At 43.8% G+C, this 20,731-nt stretch overlaps 1 protein-coding gene across 1 annotated transcript in view; it reads right to left on the bottom strand.

The window, feature by feature from the left end:
- znf366 (zinc finger protein 366) overlaps positions 1-20,731 on the bottom strand; it is a 73,228-nt gene that overhangs the window by 18,018 nt on the left and 34,479 nt on the right. The window contains exon 3 of the mRNA XM_078564136.1: positions 6,237-6,428. Within this exon, the coding sequence (XP_078420262.1) occupies positions 6,237-6,428 (192 nt within the window). The remainder of the gene's footprint in view (positions 1-6,236; positions 6,429-20,731) is intronic.

The following is a 20,731-nucleotide window of genomic DNA, read 5'->3' as shown; positions in this document are numbered from 1 at the left end:
CTGAGCGCTGCCAGAATGTTGGATATTAAATTCACTGCCTATGCTCACACACTGGCTGGATGTTGAGGAAGTGGAATCCCTGCCAGTTTCAGCATTGGGCAGAGTTGACACGAGGTGCCCGCAAAGCAATGTGGGTATAGTCAATGACACTTGCACCATGGGGAAGCCTGAAATCGTAGCAAAGCTATGTGCTCACTTCACCTGCTTCACTCTGGCAATAGAGAATGAAATGAAGTCTCAGTGACCTCTCTTACACAACAATGTTGCAGAAATCTTCAGCTCCAGCCTAGAAATGCGTTTGCATAAAAGTTAATTAACCTGGTCACCATCACAGCCATTGGCAATGCAGTCTTTGCCCTGCTCTGAGGTTACAATTGAGGATATATCATAGAATCATAGAATGGTTACACACAGAAGGAGGCTATTCAGCCCATTGTTTCTGTGCTGGATCTCTGGAAGTGCAACTGACTTAGTCTCACTCCCTGTAGCTCTGCAAAACCTTTCTTTTCTGATAATTATCCAATTCTCTTTTGAAAGCTTCGATTGAATCTGCCTCCATCACACTCTCAAGCGGTGTATTCCAGATTCTAACCACATGCTGCATAAAAATGTTTCTCCTCAAGTCCTTGTTGCTTCTTTTACCCATCTTCTTAAATCAGTTTCTTCTGGTTCTGGATCCTTCCACCAAAGGGAACAATTTTTCTCTATCTACTATGTCCAGACCCCTCACGATTTTTAACACCTCTATCAAATCTCCTCTTAATTTTCTCTTCTCCAAGGAGAACAGCCCCAGCTTCTCCAACCTATACATGTAATTGAAGTTCCTCATTCAATGAACCGTTCACTTGAATCTTTTCTGCACCCTCGCCAATACCTTTACATTCTTCCTAAAGTGTGGTGCCCAGAACTGGACATAATGGCCGGGATTTAATGTGGGCAATGGAAGAGCTCATCCAGCTGTTGGAGAACTGGTGGGAGCTCCATGTCACTTTTCTTCAGGAGGCCCAAAGCTATTACATTCCGTGAACCTGTCTATGTCCTTTTGAAATTTAACAATATCATCCTCAAGGTTCACAATGCTTCCAAGTTTTGTATCATCCACAAATTTTGAAATTGTGCCTTGTACACCCAAGTCTAGGTCATTAATATATCAAGAAAAGTAGGTATCCTAATACCAACTCCTGGGAAACCCCACTGCTTATCTCCCTCCAGTCCAAACAGCAGCTATTCACAACCTCACTAATATAAAAGAGTATCACTGAAAAAAGGTGTTACTCCATTAAAGACACGTTTCTCATGGAGCCCAACAAAGATTTTTGAGAAAGCTGAGCCTGGAGGGGACCCCATGGCAACACCATATATTTGGGCATACCTGACATCACTAAAACTGAACTCAACTGCGCGAGTTGCCAAGTTCATAATTTCAATGAATACTGATTCATGCAATGGTGGTGGGTGTAGATCGCCTTGATATAGTGTTGTAGTGCAAGCATCCATGGCTTCCTTTAGGGGAACATTGGTGAATAGGCTAGCAATATCAAATGTGCACATGGACACATCATAGCTTTCGATGCAAGTCCTATATGGCCTTTGCAAATGTGATGGAATCGTTCACCATATATGTAGAAAACTTGCTCAAAACTGGTTGTAACAATTTGCCCAATCATTTGACCAATTAATGTTGTGCAGAACTGGTCATAGATGAGATAGGACGTAAAGGGACATCACTTTTGTGTGTCTTGGGCGGCCCATACCTACGCGGATGTAACGAGCCGTGAAGACGCAGTAGCTCATCACTCTTACACAATTTAGCAAGTGTATTTTTTTAGCTTACTATCAAGCAAGGCTGTCTGGTCATGTTGAGACCTGCCACTTACTCAACAGTTTTGAGCATGTTTTCCACATACACGGTGAAGCATTCCTTCACATTTGCGAAGGCCATATAGGACTTGTATATAATAGGTGAAGCTAGCCATTTCATGCTGCTACTCTGTAGTAGCAACACATGTGATATTCACCACTAACAGGTTGCTGCCATTGAGCCAAAAAGACATTCTACCTATCACCCAAATGAGTAGTGTGGTATATGAATTTCAGAGCCGATGTGATGCTAGGTATGTAAGCCATACGTCCCAAAGATTGGAGGATCATATCAAACAGCCTATCCCAGCCACTGTTCGCAACGGACAAGATATACACCGTACCCAACCAGCCCATGCTCGCAAAACTCAAAACACAGTGTCCATCATTAGACGTGATTCTGCAATTGGACAACATTTGCTAAGATCTTCAGTGTGCTAAGAATTACGCTGACAACCAATTTAAGATTGTCAGTCAGCCTCGCAGTGTGGTGCATATGCATGTACTGGAATCTACACATATTAATACTCAGGGCCCTATTCTATGCAGACAGAAAAAACATGTACATACATTGTGCTTGTTTCAGCTAAATAAAATAAGTGACAGCCATTCACTGACTCATTCCGCAGAGCAATGCCTTTACCAGTCAGGGTCAAGCTGCCTGGTTTAAATTTCAAACAATGCTTGGCAGTTAACTGTCAGTCACCATCGCTGGTGCATTCTCCATGGCAACGCCTCTACCAGTCAGAGTCCACTTGCCAAGCAATCAGCACTGTCTTCTCAGACAGTATAAATTGTTGTTTTCCTCTTATATTGGAATTCTTGTGAAGTGCCCTGATGGGTGTAAGATGAAAAGCTTTGACATGTCTTTTTTTTCAGCAATACTCAAGTTCTGTACTACCAAATGACTATTTAATATAAAAGAAAAATACTACAGATGCTGGAGATCTGAAATAAAAACAGAAAGTGCTGGAAAAACTCAGCAGGTCTATTAGCATCTGTACAGAGAGAAACAGTTAATATTTTGAGTCCAATATGACTCATAAGAAATGTTAATTCTGTTTCTCTCTCCACAGGTGCTGTCAAACCTGCTGAGTTTTTCCAGCGCTTTGTTTTTAATTCACAACTACTCTCTGTTTTCTGTCACTCAACCAATTACATATCCATGCCACTATTGTTCCTTTGATTCCATGGCTCTAACTTTGCTGACAAGCCTGTTATGTAGCACTTTACCTAATGCCTTTAGATGCTCATGTACACCACATCAACCACGCTACCCTCATCAATCCTGTTTTACCTCATCTAAAAATGCAAGCATGTTAGCTAAACACGATTTGCCTTTAACAAATCCATGTTGGCTGTCCTTAATCAATCCACATTTGTCCCAGTGACTCTTAATGATGTCCTGAAATATCATTTCTAGAAGCTTTCCTACCATCAAGGTTAAACTGTTTGGCCTGTAGTTGCTGAGCTTATCCTTACATACTTTTTTGAAGAAGGGTGCAACATTTGAAATTCTCCAGTCCTCTGGCACCATCCCTGTGTCAAAGGAGGAATGGAAGATTTTGGCCAGTGTACCCATAATTTCACCTTTACTCCCTCAGTATCCCTGAATACATCTCATCCGGTCCTGGTGACTTATTAACTTTAAGTACCACCAGCCTTTCTAACAGCCCATCCAATATCTGAATTACCTCCTCTTTCACTATGACTTGGGTAGCATCATCTTCCTGGACAGATGCAAAGTATTTAGTACCTCAGCCCTGCATTCATGTTTAAATCCTCCTTTAGGCCCCTTATAGACCCAACTCCTACTTTTACCATCCTTTTACTATTTATATGCCCATCAAAGACATTTGGATTCCTTTTCATGTTAGCTGCCAATCTCTTCTCATACTTCTTTTATTTGTTATTTTCTCTTACCCTCTGCACTTTCTATATTCATCCTGCTTCTATTTGTATTATTCACCTAACATCTGTCAAATGTACCCTTCTTCTGTTTCAGCTTACTCTCTATTGCTTTCATTTTCCAGTGAGCTCTGGGGTTGTTTGCCCTAACTTTACACCACATGGAAATGTACTTTGACTACACCTGAACTGTCTCCTCTTTAAAGGCAGCTCATTGTTCAGTTACAGTTTTTGTTGCCAATCCTTGATTCCAATTTACCAGGGCCAGATCTATTCTAACCCCATTGATGTTGGCCCTCCCCTAATTAATTATTTTTACTCTAGGTTCATCCTTGTCCTTTTCCAGAGTCAACCTAAATGTTATGAATGCTTTGGACACTGTTACCTAATTGTTACCCTACTGACACCAGATTCACTTGACCCATCTCTGAACCAGATCCAACAATGCCTCTTTTCTCATTAGACTGGAAACCTACTGATGTAGAAAATTCTCCTCAACGCACGCCAAAATCTCTTGCTCCTCTCTTCCCTTTACACTGTTACCTTCCCAGTCTATTTGAGGATAATTATTACTGTATCATTCTTGCACCTCTCTATAATTTTTTGCAAATTTAGCCCTCTATGTTTTTCCCATTAGTTGGTGGACTATGGAATACACTCAGCAATGTTATGATACCGCTATTGTTTCTTATCTCCAATCAAATATTCTGCCCCTGACCCCTCTCTCTCCAGCACTGTAATGTTCTCCTTAATCAATACTGCCACCCCTCCTCCTTTCTTTCTGTCCCTACCTTTCCTGACCACCTTCTATCTTGGAATATTTAATACCTAGTCCTGCCCTTTTTTGAACCAGGTCTCCACTACAGCCACAACATCATATTTCCACCTTTCTATTGCACCACTTTACCACACTCCATGCATAAACATATATGCACAGTAAAGCTAATTTACACCTTATTATATTCCCTCTTACCCTGACCCTCCCAATATCTTATTATTTCCTATTCTAGTACTATCTGTCACTCCCAATTCTCTGTGCACCTTGGTATTCTTCTCTAATATTACCTCATGGTTCCCACAATCCTGCCAAGTAAGTTTAAACCCTCCTGAACAGCACTAACAAATCACCCACAAAGACGTTTGTCCTGGCTCTGGTCCAGTGCAACCCATCCAGCCTGTGCAGGTCACACCCCCCCCCAAAACTGGTCCCAATGTCTCAGGAATCTAAAGCCTTCCCTCCTCCGCCGAATCTCCAGCCACTTATTCATCTGCTCTATCCTCCTATTTCTGTACTCACTTGTCGAGATTCAGAGTTGGTCTCTGGGGACCCTGGGTAGCTATGACCTCCTGTTGAGAGCCCTTCTCTCCCTCCTTCTCCTCCTCCCTCTTCTAACTGCCTATGGGTGCACTCACATATGGCAGCAGCATCTGATTTGTGCAGGAGTTTAGAACTCAGTAAAAAGTATCTCAGGACCTGCCAAACCACCCCCTGGAGATGCTTGCAGCTTGAAATAATGATAGAAAGCACTAAACACTTGTAAAATTGCATAATCAGCCAAAAAAAAACAACCAGCAACTAGTTCATTATTCCTTTAAATAGTGTTGGTGGGGTGTAGGTGCATGTGGGAGGGGCGGGCGGTGGTTCCTTCCTGCTGTTGAATGCATTTATAACTACCTGAGGTTAAGAGAGTGCATTGGCTGGTGCGTTGCATTCCCGAATGGCAGCATTGGCATCAAATCAGCGTTGCATGAGGTTTGGGGTTTTGATCTGTCCGCTTTGCTTACTTCTGGCAGACCAGTGACCTGATCAAGATGGCATCCAGTGCAACTCATGGCATGTGTGCATTGGACGCCATTTTGGTCCCCGAGTGGCACCCCCAACGCCCAAGCGACAGGCGCTACCCTGCCCAATTTTGTGCCCATGTAGTCCAGTTCTGGCATATGCCTCTGATTATCATCCTCCCAACCATCTGACTCCTCCTTAAAACAAGAGACTGAAATTAGTAACTCAGCAGAGTGGGATATCAAACCTGGACAACAGCACTCCTGAACACTTCAGATTAATGCTGCTAAAGAGAGGCCACCCTCTGCCATCTTTTTTCTAATATCCCTCACTTATGGCACACCTAGCTTTAGCAGTTTAATCTTATGACCCTGCCTAATGTGGCAAGTCACTTTATATCATATTGCGTAAACTATAGGTGATAATAATATTCCATTTTATTGGCCACATTTAGTCCTTTGCATTATAAGTTCCTATTAAGATCTAATGATGACATTTCTGTGCTGTTGGGCTTTGTGTAAAATGTTTGACATACTTATTGCTGACATTCAAATCTAATGATTTGAGCTCTGTGTGCAACTTGAAAATTGGATTATTGCTATCAAATTACTGCCATGACATAATTATAGCTAGTGCAACATTCAGAGGAAACAGCCTGTAGCCTGCACAACTAATTAATACAAACCTTGCATTTGAAAGGTTTGATGTCAGAGTGGACGATCATGTGCGCCTTCAGTGTTTGTTTCTGCACAAAGCTTTTCAAGCAAAGGTGACACTGGTAAGCCCGAATGTTGGTGTGAATAAGGACATGGCGTTTCATGTTTGCCAGCAATGTAAACTCACGTCCACAGATTCCACATTTATGCTCCTTCACACCCTGAAACAAGAAACAAAAAGGGGAAACAGTTTATTGCAGGAATTCCCCTGATGGATCTCATTTTGTACTTTCAAATACATGGATACTATGTAATTTTCCAATCTTGTTGACTCTGAAAAATTGATTTCAAATCTAAACCACAAAGAAGAAGTGAAAGGCAGAAAATGCTTCTGTTTAGTTCTTCTTTCTCCACTCTTTTTCTAAAGGCACTGACACATGAAGCAGTACAGTTCCAATAGTGCCCTTGCATATCTCTCCCAATGATTACTCTTCATGCCGTGAGTCCAGCCCCAAGGGCTTGCTATTATGTCCTGGTCCACACTGTACCTCCAATGTTATTTCTGGAGGGGGATACAAAATAGAGTGGAACCTAGGTTTGCTTTGACTGTGGACAAGTGATTGGGAAATTCCAGTGGATAGGGTGGGGTGCAGGAGGACAGATCTTCCACCTGGCCTTTTATGTTAAGGAGGGTGAGTTCCTAGTCTGCCTTTTGAAATTCAGCCCAGTCACAACCTGATATGCCCAGTAGACCCTTGCCTGCTGAGAGCTGGTGTAGGTTCTATTATCATCTTCCCAAACACTCCAACTTCATTGCCAGCGGTGGTATCAATCTCACTTCTGTCAGAAGATTGTCAATTCAAGTCTGACTTCAAAGACCTGAACACACAGCCTTGCCTAAGAGGCCAGTGCAGTGCTGCACTGTCAGAGGTGCTGTCTTTCAGATGAGGTGTTAACCTGAGGCTGCCCACTCAGGTTGTTGTAAAAGTTCCTATGGCACAATTCAAAAAGAGCGAGAGCTTTCCCCTGATGTCCTGGTTGATACTTACCTCTCAATTAACACCACCAAAACAGATTCTCTGGTTATAAATCTCATTGCTGGTTTGTGCGACCTTGCTGCGCGCAATTTGGCTTCCATGTTTCCCCACCTTATAACAGTGACTATGCATCAAAAACTTGGAATTGTCTGTAAAAACAATTCAGGGAATCATAAAAGGTGCTATATAAATTCACATTCTTTCTTTAAAATATTTAAAGGAATCAATTCCCTTGAAAAATTGTACAATTGTTCCTGTGGATTGATATTAACATGGCTCTGATTGAAACCACATATTCCAAAATGAGAGGCAACATTATTTCAAACTGCATTTATTAAGCAATTAAAAATGGGCTTGAATGACTGCATTCAGAAATTGGTGTCTAAGCCTCAGGTCTGCCAGAACCCTGACGTCTGTGTTTCTTACAAATTGACTAAAACCAACCAGATGGAGCAGATGTCCATTCTAATGCTAAAAGATCAAATCTTGGTTTGGAAGAATTTGACAGTAAGTCCCTTGCCAGAACTGCTCTGCTGTGTATGAGGGACATGGATCCACGTTGACATTAGTGATTTCTGTCAGTGTGGGCATCACTATTTTTTCTGTCCCAAACATCCTAATGATCTTGGCCCTGCAATTTAGAACAGGGTTGGCATTCAAAGAAAGGCAACTGGAAGACCTGTTCTGCCTTCAGTCAGCAATGGAGCAGGGCACTCAGATTTTCAGTGGGTCCTATGGATAGCGTTATAACTGGGCCTGATTTAATCACCTAATTTTCAGTCACTCTATCATTGGTAATTTTGAGAATAATTCAGAATCACAGAACTGTTACAGCGCAAAAGAAGGCAATTCAGCCCATTGTGTCTGCACCGGCTCTCTGTTCGTTCTCTCAGGTCCAACCCCAACATTGTCATCAAACCCGCTGACAAGGGTGGTGCTGTTGTTGTCTGGCGCACTGACCTCTACCTCGTGGAGGCTGAGCGTCAACTCGCAGACACTTCCTTCTACCTCTCCCTGGACCATGACCCCACCACTGAACATCAAGCCATTGTTTCCAGGACTGTCACTGACCTCATCTCCTCTGGAGATCTTCCTCCCACAGCTTCCAACCTGATAGTCGCCCAACCTCGGACAGCCCGCTTCTACCTCCTACCCAAAATCCACAAACAGAACTGTCCCGGCAGACCGATCGTGTCAGCCTGTTCCTGCCCCACGGAACTCATTTCTCGTTATCTTGACTCCCTTCTCTCTCCCCTTGTCCAGTCCCTTCCCACCTACATCCATGATTCCTATGACACCTTACGTCACATCAATAATTTCCAGTTCCCTGGCCCCAGCCGCTTCCTCTTCACCATGGACGTCCAATCCCTCTACACCTCCATCCCCCACCAGAATGATCTGAGGGCCCTTAGCTTCTTCCTTGAACAGAGGCCCGAACAATCCCCATCCACCACTACTCTCCTCCGTCTGGCTGAACTTGTTCTCACACTGAACAATTTCTCCTTTAACTCCTCTCACTTCCTCCAAATAAAAGGTGTGGCTATGGGTACCCGCATGGGCCCCAGCTATGCCTGTCTCTTTATGGGGTATGTGGAACATTCCTTGTTCCAGTCCTACTCCGGCCCCTCCCACAACTCTTTCTCCGGTACATCGATGATTACTTCGGTGCTGCTTCATGCTCTCGTCGGGACCTGGAAAAATTTATTAATTTTGCTTCCAATCTCTACCCCTCCATCATTTTCACATGGTCCATCTCTGACACTTCCCTTCCCTTCCTTGACCTCTCTGTCTCAATTTCTGGTGATACACTGTCCACCAATATCCATTACAAGCCTACCGACTCCCACAGCTACCTCGACTACAGCTCCTCACACCCTTCCTGTAAGGACTCCATCTCATTCTCTCAGTTCCTTCGCCTCTGTCGCATCTGTTCTGATGATGCTACCTTCAAAAACAGTTCCTCTGACATGTCCTCCTTCTTCCTTAACCGAGGTTTTCCACCCACGGTCGTTGACCGGCTCATCTCCCGCGCATCTGCCCTCACGCCTTCTCCTCCCTCCCAGAACCATGATATGGTCCCCCTTGTCCTCACTTATCACCCCACCAGCCTCCGCATTCAAAGGATCATCCTCCGCCATTTCTGCCAACTCCAGCATGTTGCCACCACCAACCACATCTTCCCTTCACCCCCCCTGGCGGCATTCCGTAGGGATTGTTCCCTCCGGGACACCCTAGTCCACTCTTCCATCACCCCCTACTCCTCAACCCCCACCTATGGCACCTCCCCATGCCCACGCAAAAGATGCAACACCTGCCCCTTCACTTCCTCTCTCCTCACCGTCCAAGGGCCCAAACACTCCATTCAAGTGAAGCAGCATTTCACTTGCATTTCCCCTAACTTAGTCTACTGCATTCATTGCTCCCAATGCAGTCTCCTCTAGATTGGATAGACCAAACGTAAACTGGGCGACCGCTTTGCAGAACAGCTGCGGTCTGTCCGCAAGAAAGACCCAAACCTCCCTGTCGCTTGCCATTTTAACACTCCACCCTGCTCTCTTGCCCACATGTCTGTCCTTGGCTTGCTGCATTGTTCCAGTGAAGCCCAACGCAAACTGAAGGAACAGCACCTCATCTTCCGACTAGGCACTTTATAGCCTTCTGGACTGAATATTGAATTCAACAACTTTAGATCTTGAACTCCCTCGTCCATCCCCACCCCCTTTCCATTTCTTCCCCCTCCCTTTTGATTTTTCCAATAATTTATATAGATTTTTCTTTTCCCACCTATTTCCATTATTTTTAAATCTATACCTTTAATGCCCTGTTAGTCTTTCCACCCCACCCCCACTAGAGCTGTACCTTGAGTGTCCTGCCATCCATTCTTAATTAGCACATTCGTTTAGATAATATCACCACCTTCAACACCACTTTGTTCCTTTGTCTGTGACATCTTTTGATTAGCTGCTCCTATCACTGCTTGCTTGTCCCTACAACCACCCCCCCACCCCCCAACTTCTCTCCACCTCCCCCCCCCACACCCCACCTTAAACCAGCTTATATTTCACCCCTCACCTAATATTACTCAGTTCTGTTGAAGGGTCATGAGGACTCGAAACGTTAACTCTTTTCTTCTCCGCTAATGCTGCCAGACCTGCTGAGTTTTTCCAGGTAATTCTGTTTTTGTTTTGGATTTCCAGCATCCGCAGTTTTCTGTTTTTATCTCTGTAGGAGTAATTTATCTAGTGCCACTCTCCCGCTTTCTCCCTGTAGCCCTGCACATTCTTCCTTTTCAGATAACAATCCAATTCCTCTTAAATGCCTCAGTTGTACCTGCCTCCACCACACTCTCAGGGAGCACATTCCAGACCCTAACCACTCACTGCATGAAAAAGATTTTCCTCATGTTTCCATTGCTTCTTTTGCCAGTTACCTAAAATCAACCCTTGTTCTCGATCCTTCCACCAATGGGAACATTTTTTCCCTATCTATTCTGTCCAGACCCCTCATTATTTTGAATACAAATCTCCTCTCCACCTTCCCTTTACCAAGAAAAATAGTTCCAACCTCTCCATTCTATCTACGTAACTGAAGCTCTTCATCCCTGGAACCATTCTCGTGAATCTTTTCTGAACTCTCTCTAGTGTCTTCACATCCTTCCTAAAGTATGGCACCCAGGACGGGATGCAATATTCCAGTTGAGGCCAAACCAGTGTTCTATACAAGTTCAACAGAACCTCCTTGCCTTTGAACTCTATGTCCCTATTAATAAAGCCTAGGATGCTGTATGCTTTACTAACCACTCTCTCAACCTGTCCTGCCACCTTCAATTATTTATGCACATATACCCCCAGATCCCTCTGCTCTTGCACCCCCTTTAAAATTTCGCCCTTTATTTTATATTATCTTATGCATTCTTCTAAGCAAAATGAATCACTTCACATCTCTGTGCATTTAATTTCATCTGCCACCTGTCTGCCCACTCCACCAATTTTTCTATGTCCTTTTGAAGCTCTACACTGTCCTCCTTACAGTTCACAATGCTTCCAAGCTTCATATTGTCTACAAATTTTGAAATTGTGCCCTGTACACCAAGGTCTGGGTCATTAATATATATCACGAAGAGCAAGGGCCCCAGTACCAACCCCTGAGGAACTCCAAATCTTCCTCCAGCCTGAAAAACATCTATTAGCCACTACTCCCTGTTTCCTATCACTACATCAATTTCGTATCATGTTGCTACTGTCCTTTGTATTCCATGAGCTATAACTTTGCTCACAAGTCTGTTGTGCGGCACTTTATTAAATGCTTTCTGGAAATTCGTGTACACCACATCAACAATATTACCCTTAACAACCTTCTCTGTTATCTCATCAACATCTCCAGCAAGTTAGTTAAACACAATTTACTATTAATAACAGAAATGGTTTTCTGTAATTAACCTGCAAATGCCCAAGTAATTATTAGTTTTGTCCTAAGTTATCATTTCATGAAGCTTCCCCACCACTGAAGTTAAACTAACTGCCCTGTAGTTACTGGACTTATCTTTACACCCTTTTTTCGAACAAGGGTATAATATTTGCAATTCTCCAGCCCTCTGGCACCACTCCTAGAGTTTAAGGAAGACTGAAAAATTATGGCCAGTGTCTCTGCAATTTCCACTCTCACTTCCCTCAGCATCCTTGTAGATGGTGGACAGGCTTTGGGGAGTCAGGAGATAAGTTCCTCACTGCAGGATTCCTAGCCTCTGATCTGCTCTTGTAGCCACAGTATTTATATGGCTAGTCCAGTTCAGTTTCTGGTCAATGGTAACCCCCAGGATGTTGACAGTGGGGGATTCCGTGATGGTAATGCCATTGAATGTCAAGGAGCGATGGTTAGATTCTCTCTTGTTGGGAATTGTCATTGCTTGGCACTTGTGTGGCGTGAATGTTACTTGTCAGCCCAAGCCTGGATATTGTCCAGGTCTTGCTACATTTGGACATGGACTGTTTTAGTATCTGAGGAGTTGTGAATGATGCTGAACATTGTGCAACTGAAGATGGTTGGCCTATGACACTACCCTGAGGAGCTCCTGCAGTGATGTCCTGGAAATAAGACCTCCAACAACCACAACCATCTTCTTTTGTTCTAGGAATCAGGCATATTTCTCCTTTTAACACTCTTGTACTATTTATATGGCTATGGAAAACTTTGGATTCCCTTTTATATTAGCTGCCAGTCTCTTTTCATGCTCTTTCTTTGCTTCACATTTGCTTTTTCACTTCCCCTTTGAACCTTCTATTTTCAGCCAGGTTCACAGTTGTATTGTCCACCGGACATCTGTCATAAGCACACCTTTTCTTCTTTATCTTAATTTCTATCTCTTTTGTCATCCAGGAAGCTCTGGATTTGTTTGCCCTGCCTTTCCACTTCGAGGGAACATACCTTGTTTGTGTTCAAACTATCTCTTCTCTAGAGGCAGCCCATTGTTCAATTACCATTTTGCCTGCCAACCTTTGATTCCACTTGATCTGGGCCATTCTTATCCCATTGAAACTTGCTTTCAATTAAATCCAGTTAAATTATTCTTATTCCAGATTGCTCCTTGTCCTTTTCCATAACCAATCTAATCCTTATTATACAATGATCACTGTCTCCTAACATGTTCTCCTACTGACACTTGATCCATTTAGCCCACCTCATTCCCAAGAACCAGGTCTAGCAGTACCTCCTTTCTTGGACTGGAAATGTATTGCTGTAGTAAATTTTCCTGATCCCACACTGGAAACTCTTGTCCCTCTCTGCCCTAGCTACTATCAGTCTATATTCAGATAATTAAAGCCTCCCATTACTCGATATTTCTTGCACCTCTCTGTAGTTTCCTTGCAAATTTGTTCTTCTACATCTTTCCCACTGGTTGGTGGCCTATAGGCTATACCAAGCAATGTAATTTCACCTTTCTTGTTCCTCAGCTCTAGCCAAATACATCCTGTCCCTCACCCCTCTGGGACATCCTCTCTCTCCACCAGTGCAATGTTATCCTTAATCAATACTGCAACCCCTTCCCCTTTCCTTCCTTTCCTATCTTTCCTGAACATCTTGTATCCAGGAATATTAAATTCCCAGTCCTGCCCTTCTGTGAGCCAGGTCTCTGTTATAGCCAAAACATCATATTTTCACATGGCAATCTGTGCCAGTAACTCACCGATCTTATTTACCATAGTCCGTGCATTCACATACATGCACAGTAACCCTAATTAAAACGTTATTACTTTCTCCTGTACTCTGGTGCTACCTGATAACTTACGACTTCCTCTTCGTCCACACCTACCTAATATGGAACTATTCCCTTCCCTAGCATTCTAACTTTATGCACCTTATTCCTCTTTTCTACTTCTATGTGCTAGCGCTTATCCCCTGACAATTTAGGTTAAACCCACCTTAACCAAACTAGTGAATCTCCTTGTGAGGACATTGGTCCCAGTCCTGTTGAGGTGCAACCTATCCCTTTTGAATAGGTGCTTTTTGCCCCACAACTGGTCCCAATGCCCTCCAAAAATTGCATTTTTATAGCACTTTTCAAGACAACTGGACATCTCAAAGCACCAGGGATACTTCTGCTTTTATTCAAAAAAGTGCCATGGGATCTTTTACATCCACCCAAGCAAGTTTAACACATTAACTGAAAGACAGTGCAGTACTCCCTCAGTACTGCACTGTCAGCCTTGTGCTCAAGCCCTAGAGTGGAACTTGAACCCAAAACATTGTGACATGGAGACAAGGGTGCTACCAACTGAGTCATGGCTGGCACTGGTTAAATTTTCCCCTACCTAGTTGATTATAATGACACTAGTAGCTGAGATTGGATAACACAGCATGGACTGGTGAATGAATTCTGGGCTCTCTTTGTTTACATGCTCAGTCCTATACAGGGCATACATTATAATGCATATTTAGAAGTGTATAGGAAAACCGGGTGTTATAATAGCCCTAAAAATGACTGAATATTGCTCTGCACAAATCTTCTCAACTCTTAAACAGTCTGGGAAGGGAAATATGACTATTGAAATTGAAGGTTAGATATTATTCTTTTATCAAGATTAAGACTATTCTATTATGTGAAAGCACTCAAACAAATTCCAATTCAGTCTCCACATGTCCTTGGCCTGATTAAAGAATTCAAACATTACATACAATCCAGTAACTCTGCAAATCATTCCCAACTGTGTCCTCAATTGCTGCAATATAAAAACTTTGCATATAGCAGAGACACTGGTGTCATTTTAGCATCATATCCTTTAAAAAAATTATGATTGCACACATCAATGTTAATAAAAATGGCAGTGATTTTCTTTTTCCAAAACTGTCATTTTGGTACTTTAGTAAGTAATACAGTACTAAGGAATACCCATACTCTTGAACAATCTTGTATGATTTTTCCTTATTTGAAATGCTCCTTCCTTTAGCAGGCACTAACAGTGCATTCTCACTGTTTGTTTGGTGTTGATGCAAAGCAGTTTCAGCTGCTTAACAAGGTTAAATTGTGGAGTATAAACTAGGGGTTTCGGGAGTCCTGGGAGATGGGAGTCTTGAGCCTGCCATTGCTAACAGAGGAATCAGCTCAGCAATTTTACTGGAGTTGGCCTCCTAGTTAGTTGTCTCCAGGCTCACCATTCAAATAAGGGCAGGGTCTCGATGCTGCCAACCCAATTACACATTGAGGTGGGCACAGCTGAGGCAGCTTGGGGATCGCAAGGAGGCACCCTTGGACAGGTAAATGCAAAATAAAAGTCAAGAGGGGCCAATTTGGCAGGCCCTTTCAGATTGCCCACTGGGGCCACGGATGTAGCCTTCCCCTGCCTGAGGCCCACTCTTTGGGACATGGAGTCACTGTTGGCCCCCTGGATGGCAACAGGGAGATCGCCGCTGTGATGCGGAAGGTGGGTGGCTGCTCCACCGCCAGGAAAATACCAGCAGGCCTTGAAAATCACTCTTAATAATATTTCTAATTATATAAATGCGTTGCCCACTTCCATTGGATGAGTGGCTGCATTGTGCTGGGAGCTGTCTGAATTGGCCCTCGTTATTTTCCCAGCACCCCCAACTCCCACCTCCCAGCTTGCCAGGCCCAGCCTGCCCAAGGCGTCAAAGCCCAAACTCCTTATGAAGCAAAGCCTAAGAGACTCCTTCATCCAGGGATTGAATATTACACCATCGTCCAGAGAAGTGTCAGTTCTTTTTTCTTTCCGGGAGTGGGACATGAACCCACAACCTTCTGACTCAAAGGCGAGGGTGCTATGAACTGAGCCACAGCTGACACCTCCCCTTAAAAATTCTTTCGAGTTATCAACAGTCACAGATTGCAACTCTTTCGAGTACAATCACAGTTCTTGGTTTCCGGGAGTGGGACATGAACCCACAACCCTCTGATTCAAAGGCGAGGGTGCTATGAACTGAGCCACAGCGGACTCCTTCATCCAGGGATTTTCACTCTGCTTCACTCTAACTTTGGATTCAAACTTCAGTTGCACTTTAACTGTACTGCTAAATGTTGCACTAACAGTATAGTCAGAGTATGATTGAATCACAAAAGGAAAAATGGCCTGAATTTTTGCGGAGATGGCGGGCCAGCCACCACCAGCTGAAAACTCGGAGGGGAGATGAGACAGCTTCCAGTAGCCCAAGATGCCACAACCAGATTTTACAGTCGACATGCAGTCAATGGTCTGAGGTCATGGCTTCCGATCAGATGTGAGAGGATGTTCCGCCTCTTTCCTGGCCAGCAGCTTTCCACTCCCAGCAGTGCCATGGGGAGCAGTGGCCACTCCTAGGATTGCAGTTAGTCTCCAATGAGGAGCAGCACTGGAGGACGGACTGAAAGGTAAGTCAGGGCGGCCTAGCCCCGGACAGTCAGGCAGGTCTTAAAAGAGAGTGGGGGCTTGATCGGGAAGCTGGGGTTGGGACAAGTGTGGGTGGCCTTTTCTGCTGGGGCAGGCCTCTTTTGGGCACAGGGTTCCCGAACAGGAGGGATTCCCCCTCTCTCTGCTTTGCCATGTGATATGGCACCCCTCACTGATGGTAAATTGATAGCGGCGGTGGGACAAGGCCCTTAAGTAGCCATTAAGGGCTTTAATTGGCCAAAGGGCAGGTGAGCCACCCAAAACCTACCTCACCCCTCCCAGCAGAGGTGGGTAGAGGACAGAAATAGTGCCTCTGCTGTTCCACCCTATTTTACACTTACTCACACTTGACAGTCTACTACTGGAAGGAGGGATGCATGGGGTTGGAGTGGGGGGTTGGTGGCGGTGGGTCGTGTAAAATTCCGGCCAATGAAAAAATTCCATAGAACCCAACTTTAAAAAAGGAAATTCTCAAGATATGGGTATTGCTAGCAAGGCCAGCCAGTATTTGTTGCCCGTTCCTAGTTGCAGGCGAGGTGGTGGGGAGCCTTCTTCTCGAACCAAAGGCACTCCCACAGTGTTCTCAGAGAGAGAGCTCCTGGATTTTGACCCAGCGACAATGAAGGAATGATGCTATATGTCCAAGTCAGGATTGTGTGTGCCTTAGAAGAGAATTTAGGGATGTTGGTGTTCCTATGTATCTGTTGCTCTTATCCATCTCAATAGTGGAGGTTGAGAGTTTGAGAGGGACTGTTGAACAAGCCTACACACATTGCCGTAATGCTCCCTGTGCATAGTAGACACTGTAACCATGGTGCACCAGTGGTGAAGAAGGCAGATGTTTACAGCGGTGGATGGACTGCTGATCCAGCGGGCTGCTTTGTCCTGGATGGTTTTGAGCTGCTTTGGTGCTGTTTAAATTGCATCTATCCAGACAAGTGGAGAGTATTCCATCACACTCCTGACTTGTGCCTGTAGGTAGTTGAGAGGCTTTGAGGAGTCAGAAGGTGAGCCAATCACTGCAAAATTTCTAGCCTCTGACCTGCTGCAATAGCCAAGGCATTTATATAGCTGATTCAGTTGAATTTCTGGTCAACGGGGACCTCAGAATGTTGGTTGTGGGGGAATTGTCAACGGTAATGTCATGGGAAGATGGTTAGACTCTCTCTTGGAAATGGTCATTGACTGGCTCTTGCCTAGTGTGAATATTACTTGGCCTTTATCAGCCAAGCCTGGATGATGTGCTGTCTCATTTAAGTCCATATTAAAGTTTTGCATAAATATGAAGGAAGAAATCATAAAATAATACAGCACAGAAGGAGGCCATTCAGCCCATCATGTCTGTACTATCTCTTTGGAGGGGCCTTTCAATTAGTCCTACAATCTAGCTCTTGCCCCATAGCCCTTTTTCAAGTATATAACCAATTCCCTTTTGGAAGTAAGAGAGGAGAGGAGGGTAATATCTCCATGTTGTATTTGTAGTGATTTAGTATAGTGTTCTATTTAGGGTAGCAGTATCTAACAACATTAATTTAACTGGTTCCATAATTTTGTCTGTATGGAATTACACCAGAAATTAAAGAAATACGCAAATGATGTTGGGAACTGAAGCCTCTAAAGAACTTGTAATGAACAGCAAAAAGCAAAACAATTTTAAGACATCTCACTACCAGCTGCTTTCCTCTTCCTGCTGCGAACTTACCAGAGGTGCAATGTTCGTTCTATCTACCAAGCTTGCAGGCATGTTTATATCCTGTCCTCTTTCAGTCAACTTCCTCAACTTTTCTTTTGTCAATTGCTGGTAGCTATAACCCTCTGGAGAGAAAGCAGCACCAATCTCCAGGGGTTAACTACAAGGGGCGGGGTCCCTTCCTGTTGTGTTTAAGTATGTTTAGTAGTAGCTTGAACAAAAAAACAATCTACGGCAATCTCTTTGAGCTGCACTGTTCTGCTTTCTAAACTGGGGAGGAAATGATGAATGTAGCAGGTTATCAGTCAGGAGAGGGCACATAAGGAAAGAACATTCCTTTTTTTTTACATAATTTCTTTTCAATTTAAAAGAGCAGTAAGGATCTTAATATTAAAGATAACATTGTATGATTTATTTCCATTAACCTATCTCTCTTCAAATATAAATATGGGTTTGAGAATCAAGATTTAATTAATGGGAAAATCGTTATAGACTCAGTAAATGTTGAGCATGCTGATTAATTCCTTTAAATGTTGTTGGCATCCTTCCATCTACGAGAACTGGTGGACACGCAGCAAACAAGTCATTTAGGTGTGGGGGGGGGGGGCCTTCATTTTGGCTACCTTTGCTGATGGCTGTGAAGGCCAATCCTCGAGAAGCAGGTTCTACCACAAGTGGCACACATGAAGCTGCCACATGATGTGGGTTGTTGTTTTTGGCGTTGGCACCTGTTGCCAAGCTGCAGTAGCCACTGGTATTCATGGCAGTGCACACCAGCCCACAGGAGGTGTCGCCATTTCCCTCTTTCGCCAGCTAGTGACTCCCAGGTGTGATAGTCGATGTTAAGAGCCTTCATGTCACACTTACAAGTATCCTTGAAGTGGAGCCTTGGAGTCCCCACTGGTCATCTGGCTCCAGCCACCTCAGCATACAGAAGGTCCTTGGGTATGTGGTCACTTCCCATCTTGTGGAAGTGCCCGATCCACCAAAGTCGCCTGTGTTTGATTAGTGCCAACACACCTAGAAGCTCTGCCTTTGAGAGGACACTACATCCGTGATTTTGCCCTGCCAGGACAATGCACCACAGACAGAAAAGGTAGAAATTATTGAGCTTCTTTTCCTGGTGAGTCGCCCATGTTTTACAGCCATGCAGAATGTGCTGAGAACACAGGCCTTATAAATCATCAGTTTGGTCCCAAGTGTCAGTCAGGTGTTATCCCATGCGTGTTTTGTGAGTCGGTCAAAGGTGGTAACTGTTTTCCCTATGCATGTATTGAGCTCTGCATCAAGGGACAGATCTATTAAATAAGAGATGGATAAATATCTGGTAGCTAGTGGGACTGGTAATTATAGAGGAAGGTAATGGACTGAGCTAGTCAATACACCACAGGACATAATGGTCTATTGTTGCTGGGAAAGGATGGGGTTTCCTTCTGTTGGGTAAAGATCAGAGTTTGAATAATGGAGATTATTGGGATTGGTAAATATTATAGAGCTTCTGTTTCCTAACTTTTGGGGATCAGCTCTGAAGAAGAGTCAGATGAAATTGCAGCGCTAACTCTGTTTCTCTCTCCACAGATGCTGCTAGGCCTGCTGAGTTGGTCCAGCATTTTCTGTTTTTATTTAAGATTTCCAGCATCCGCAGTATTTTGCTTTTATCTTATGGTATAAGGATGATGTTTGAATGAAGTGGGGTTCAATGGTTGAATGATTTTTGTCATCCTATGTTGTCACGCAATGCCTTAGTGTTAATGTTTCTTTCATCCAGAAAAACTGTCCAGATTCTGATTGATGTCTCTTGTATTCTCACTTCTGATGTGCTTTTACTGTTCACAAAACAGAAGTATCATGAGTCATTGGCCATGAAGATGCTCCATTCCAGCCTGTTGGTATGAGTATAGCAGAATGGGTGCCATGGTATCTGGGTCAAGGGTCAACTTATTTGCATGAATTTGGCCAAAATGAGTGTGTCTTGGGCACATGCTGCATCAAAGAGGGTAGAAAATAGTCACCGAGGGGATCAGTGATTAGCCCTCTCCTGAAGTGCCAAATAAGACAGCCACTCTGCCTAAGTAAATTAAGATTTGCTGGGATCTTTCAGGACAGGATTCAAGCTCCTCTTCCAGTCTTTCAGCCTCACACTGTGTTCATCCTGGTATCCAGCTGAAGCTGAGAAAATCCCTGGCATGGAAAATCCCTCCCCTCAGCCCCAGTCCCTTCAATGTCATGAACCTGCTTTGGAACATATGGGTGATCTACCTTTCCCAGGACCCATGTAGGTTTGATCCTTAGTGGCAGGATTTCCGGAACTTGCCAGAATTTTCCCATCCAGTAGGCCTTCAGTGCCTGATTTTCTCCGGGACCTGCCATTTGGGCCTGAGAATTCCCAAGGGGGCCAGCAGCAGGTGAAACCTGCATAATGCTCCAAATATTATTGAGGACTTTCAGGCTCGACACTTCAGTTTTCCTCGGCATTACAGTCATTCTCTGAGAATTAGCTCTTTTTGATCAGTATTGTTATCTTATGTTATTGCTCACAAAAGCCATTAAAATAGATATGCTAGAAAAGCATATGACAAGCCTCTCCACTGCCAGTGACAACAGAACCTCAGAAGGGAAGGCCAGGCAGCCCTGAAAAATGTCACTTTGACAACTAAAAGAAATACTATTATAAGGTACTGAAGAATAGTACATTCTGAATATGTACTGAATAGTACATTCATTGCCATGCACCATCCCATTATAGAAAATACCAAAATTCCTAGCAACATGTACACAATGTGCAATGCAGGGTTCTCATATGGCTATTATAAAACACTTTCAAAACAAAAAACAAAGCTCAAGAATGATGTGCAGTGCAGCATTGAGATACAATCTGAATTTGAACATCAGTTAAACTTTGGTATTTGAGCTTCTCT

Source organism: Cetorhinus maximus, chromosome 2 (assembly GCF_964194155.1).
Source record: "Cetorhinus maximus chromosome 2, sCetMax3.hap1.1, whole genome shotgun sequence".
Classification (NCBI taxonomy): Eukaryota; Metazoa; Chordata; class Chondrichthyes; order Lamniformes; family Cetorhinidae; genus Cetorhinus; species Cetorhinus maximus.
Note: the sequence above shows the minus strand (reverse complement) of the source record. Positions and strands in the feature narration are given on the sequence as shown.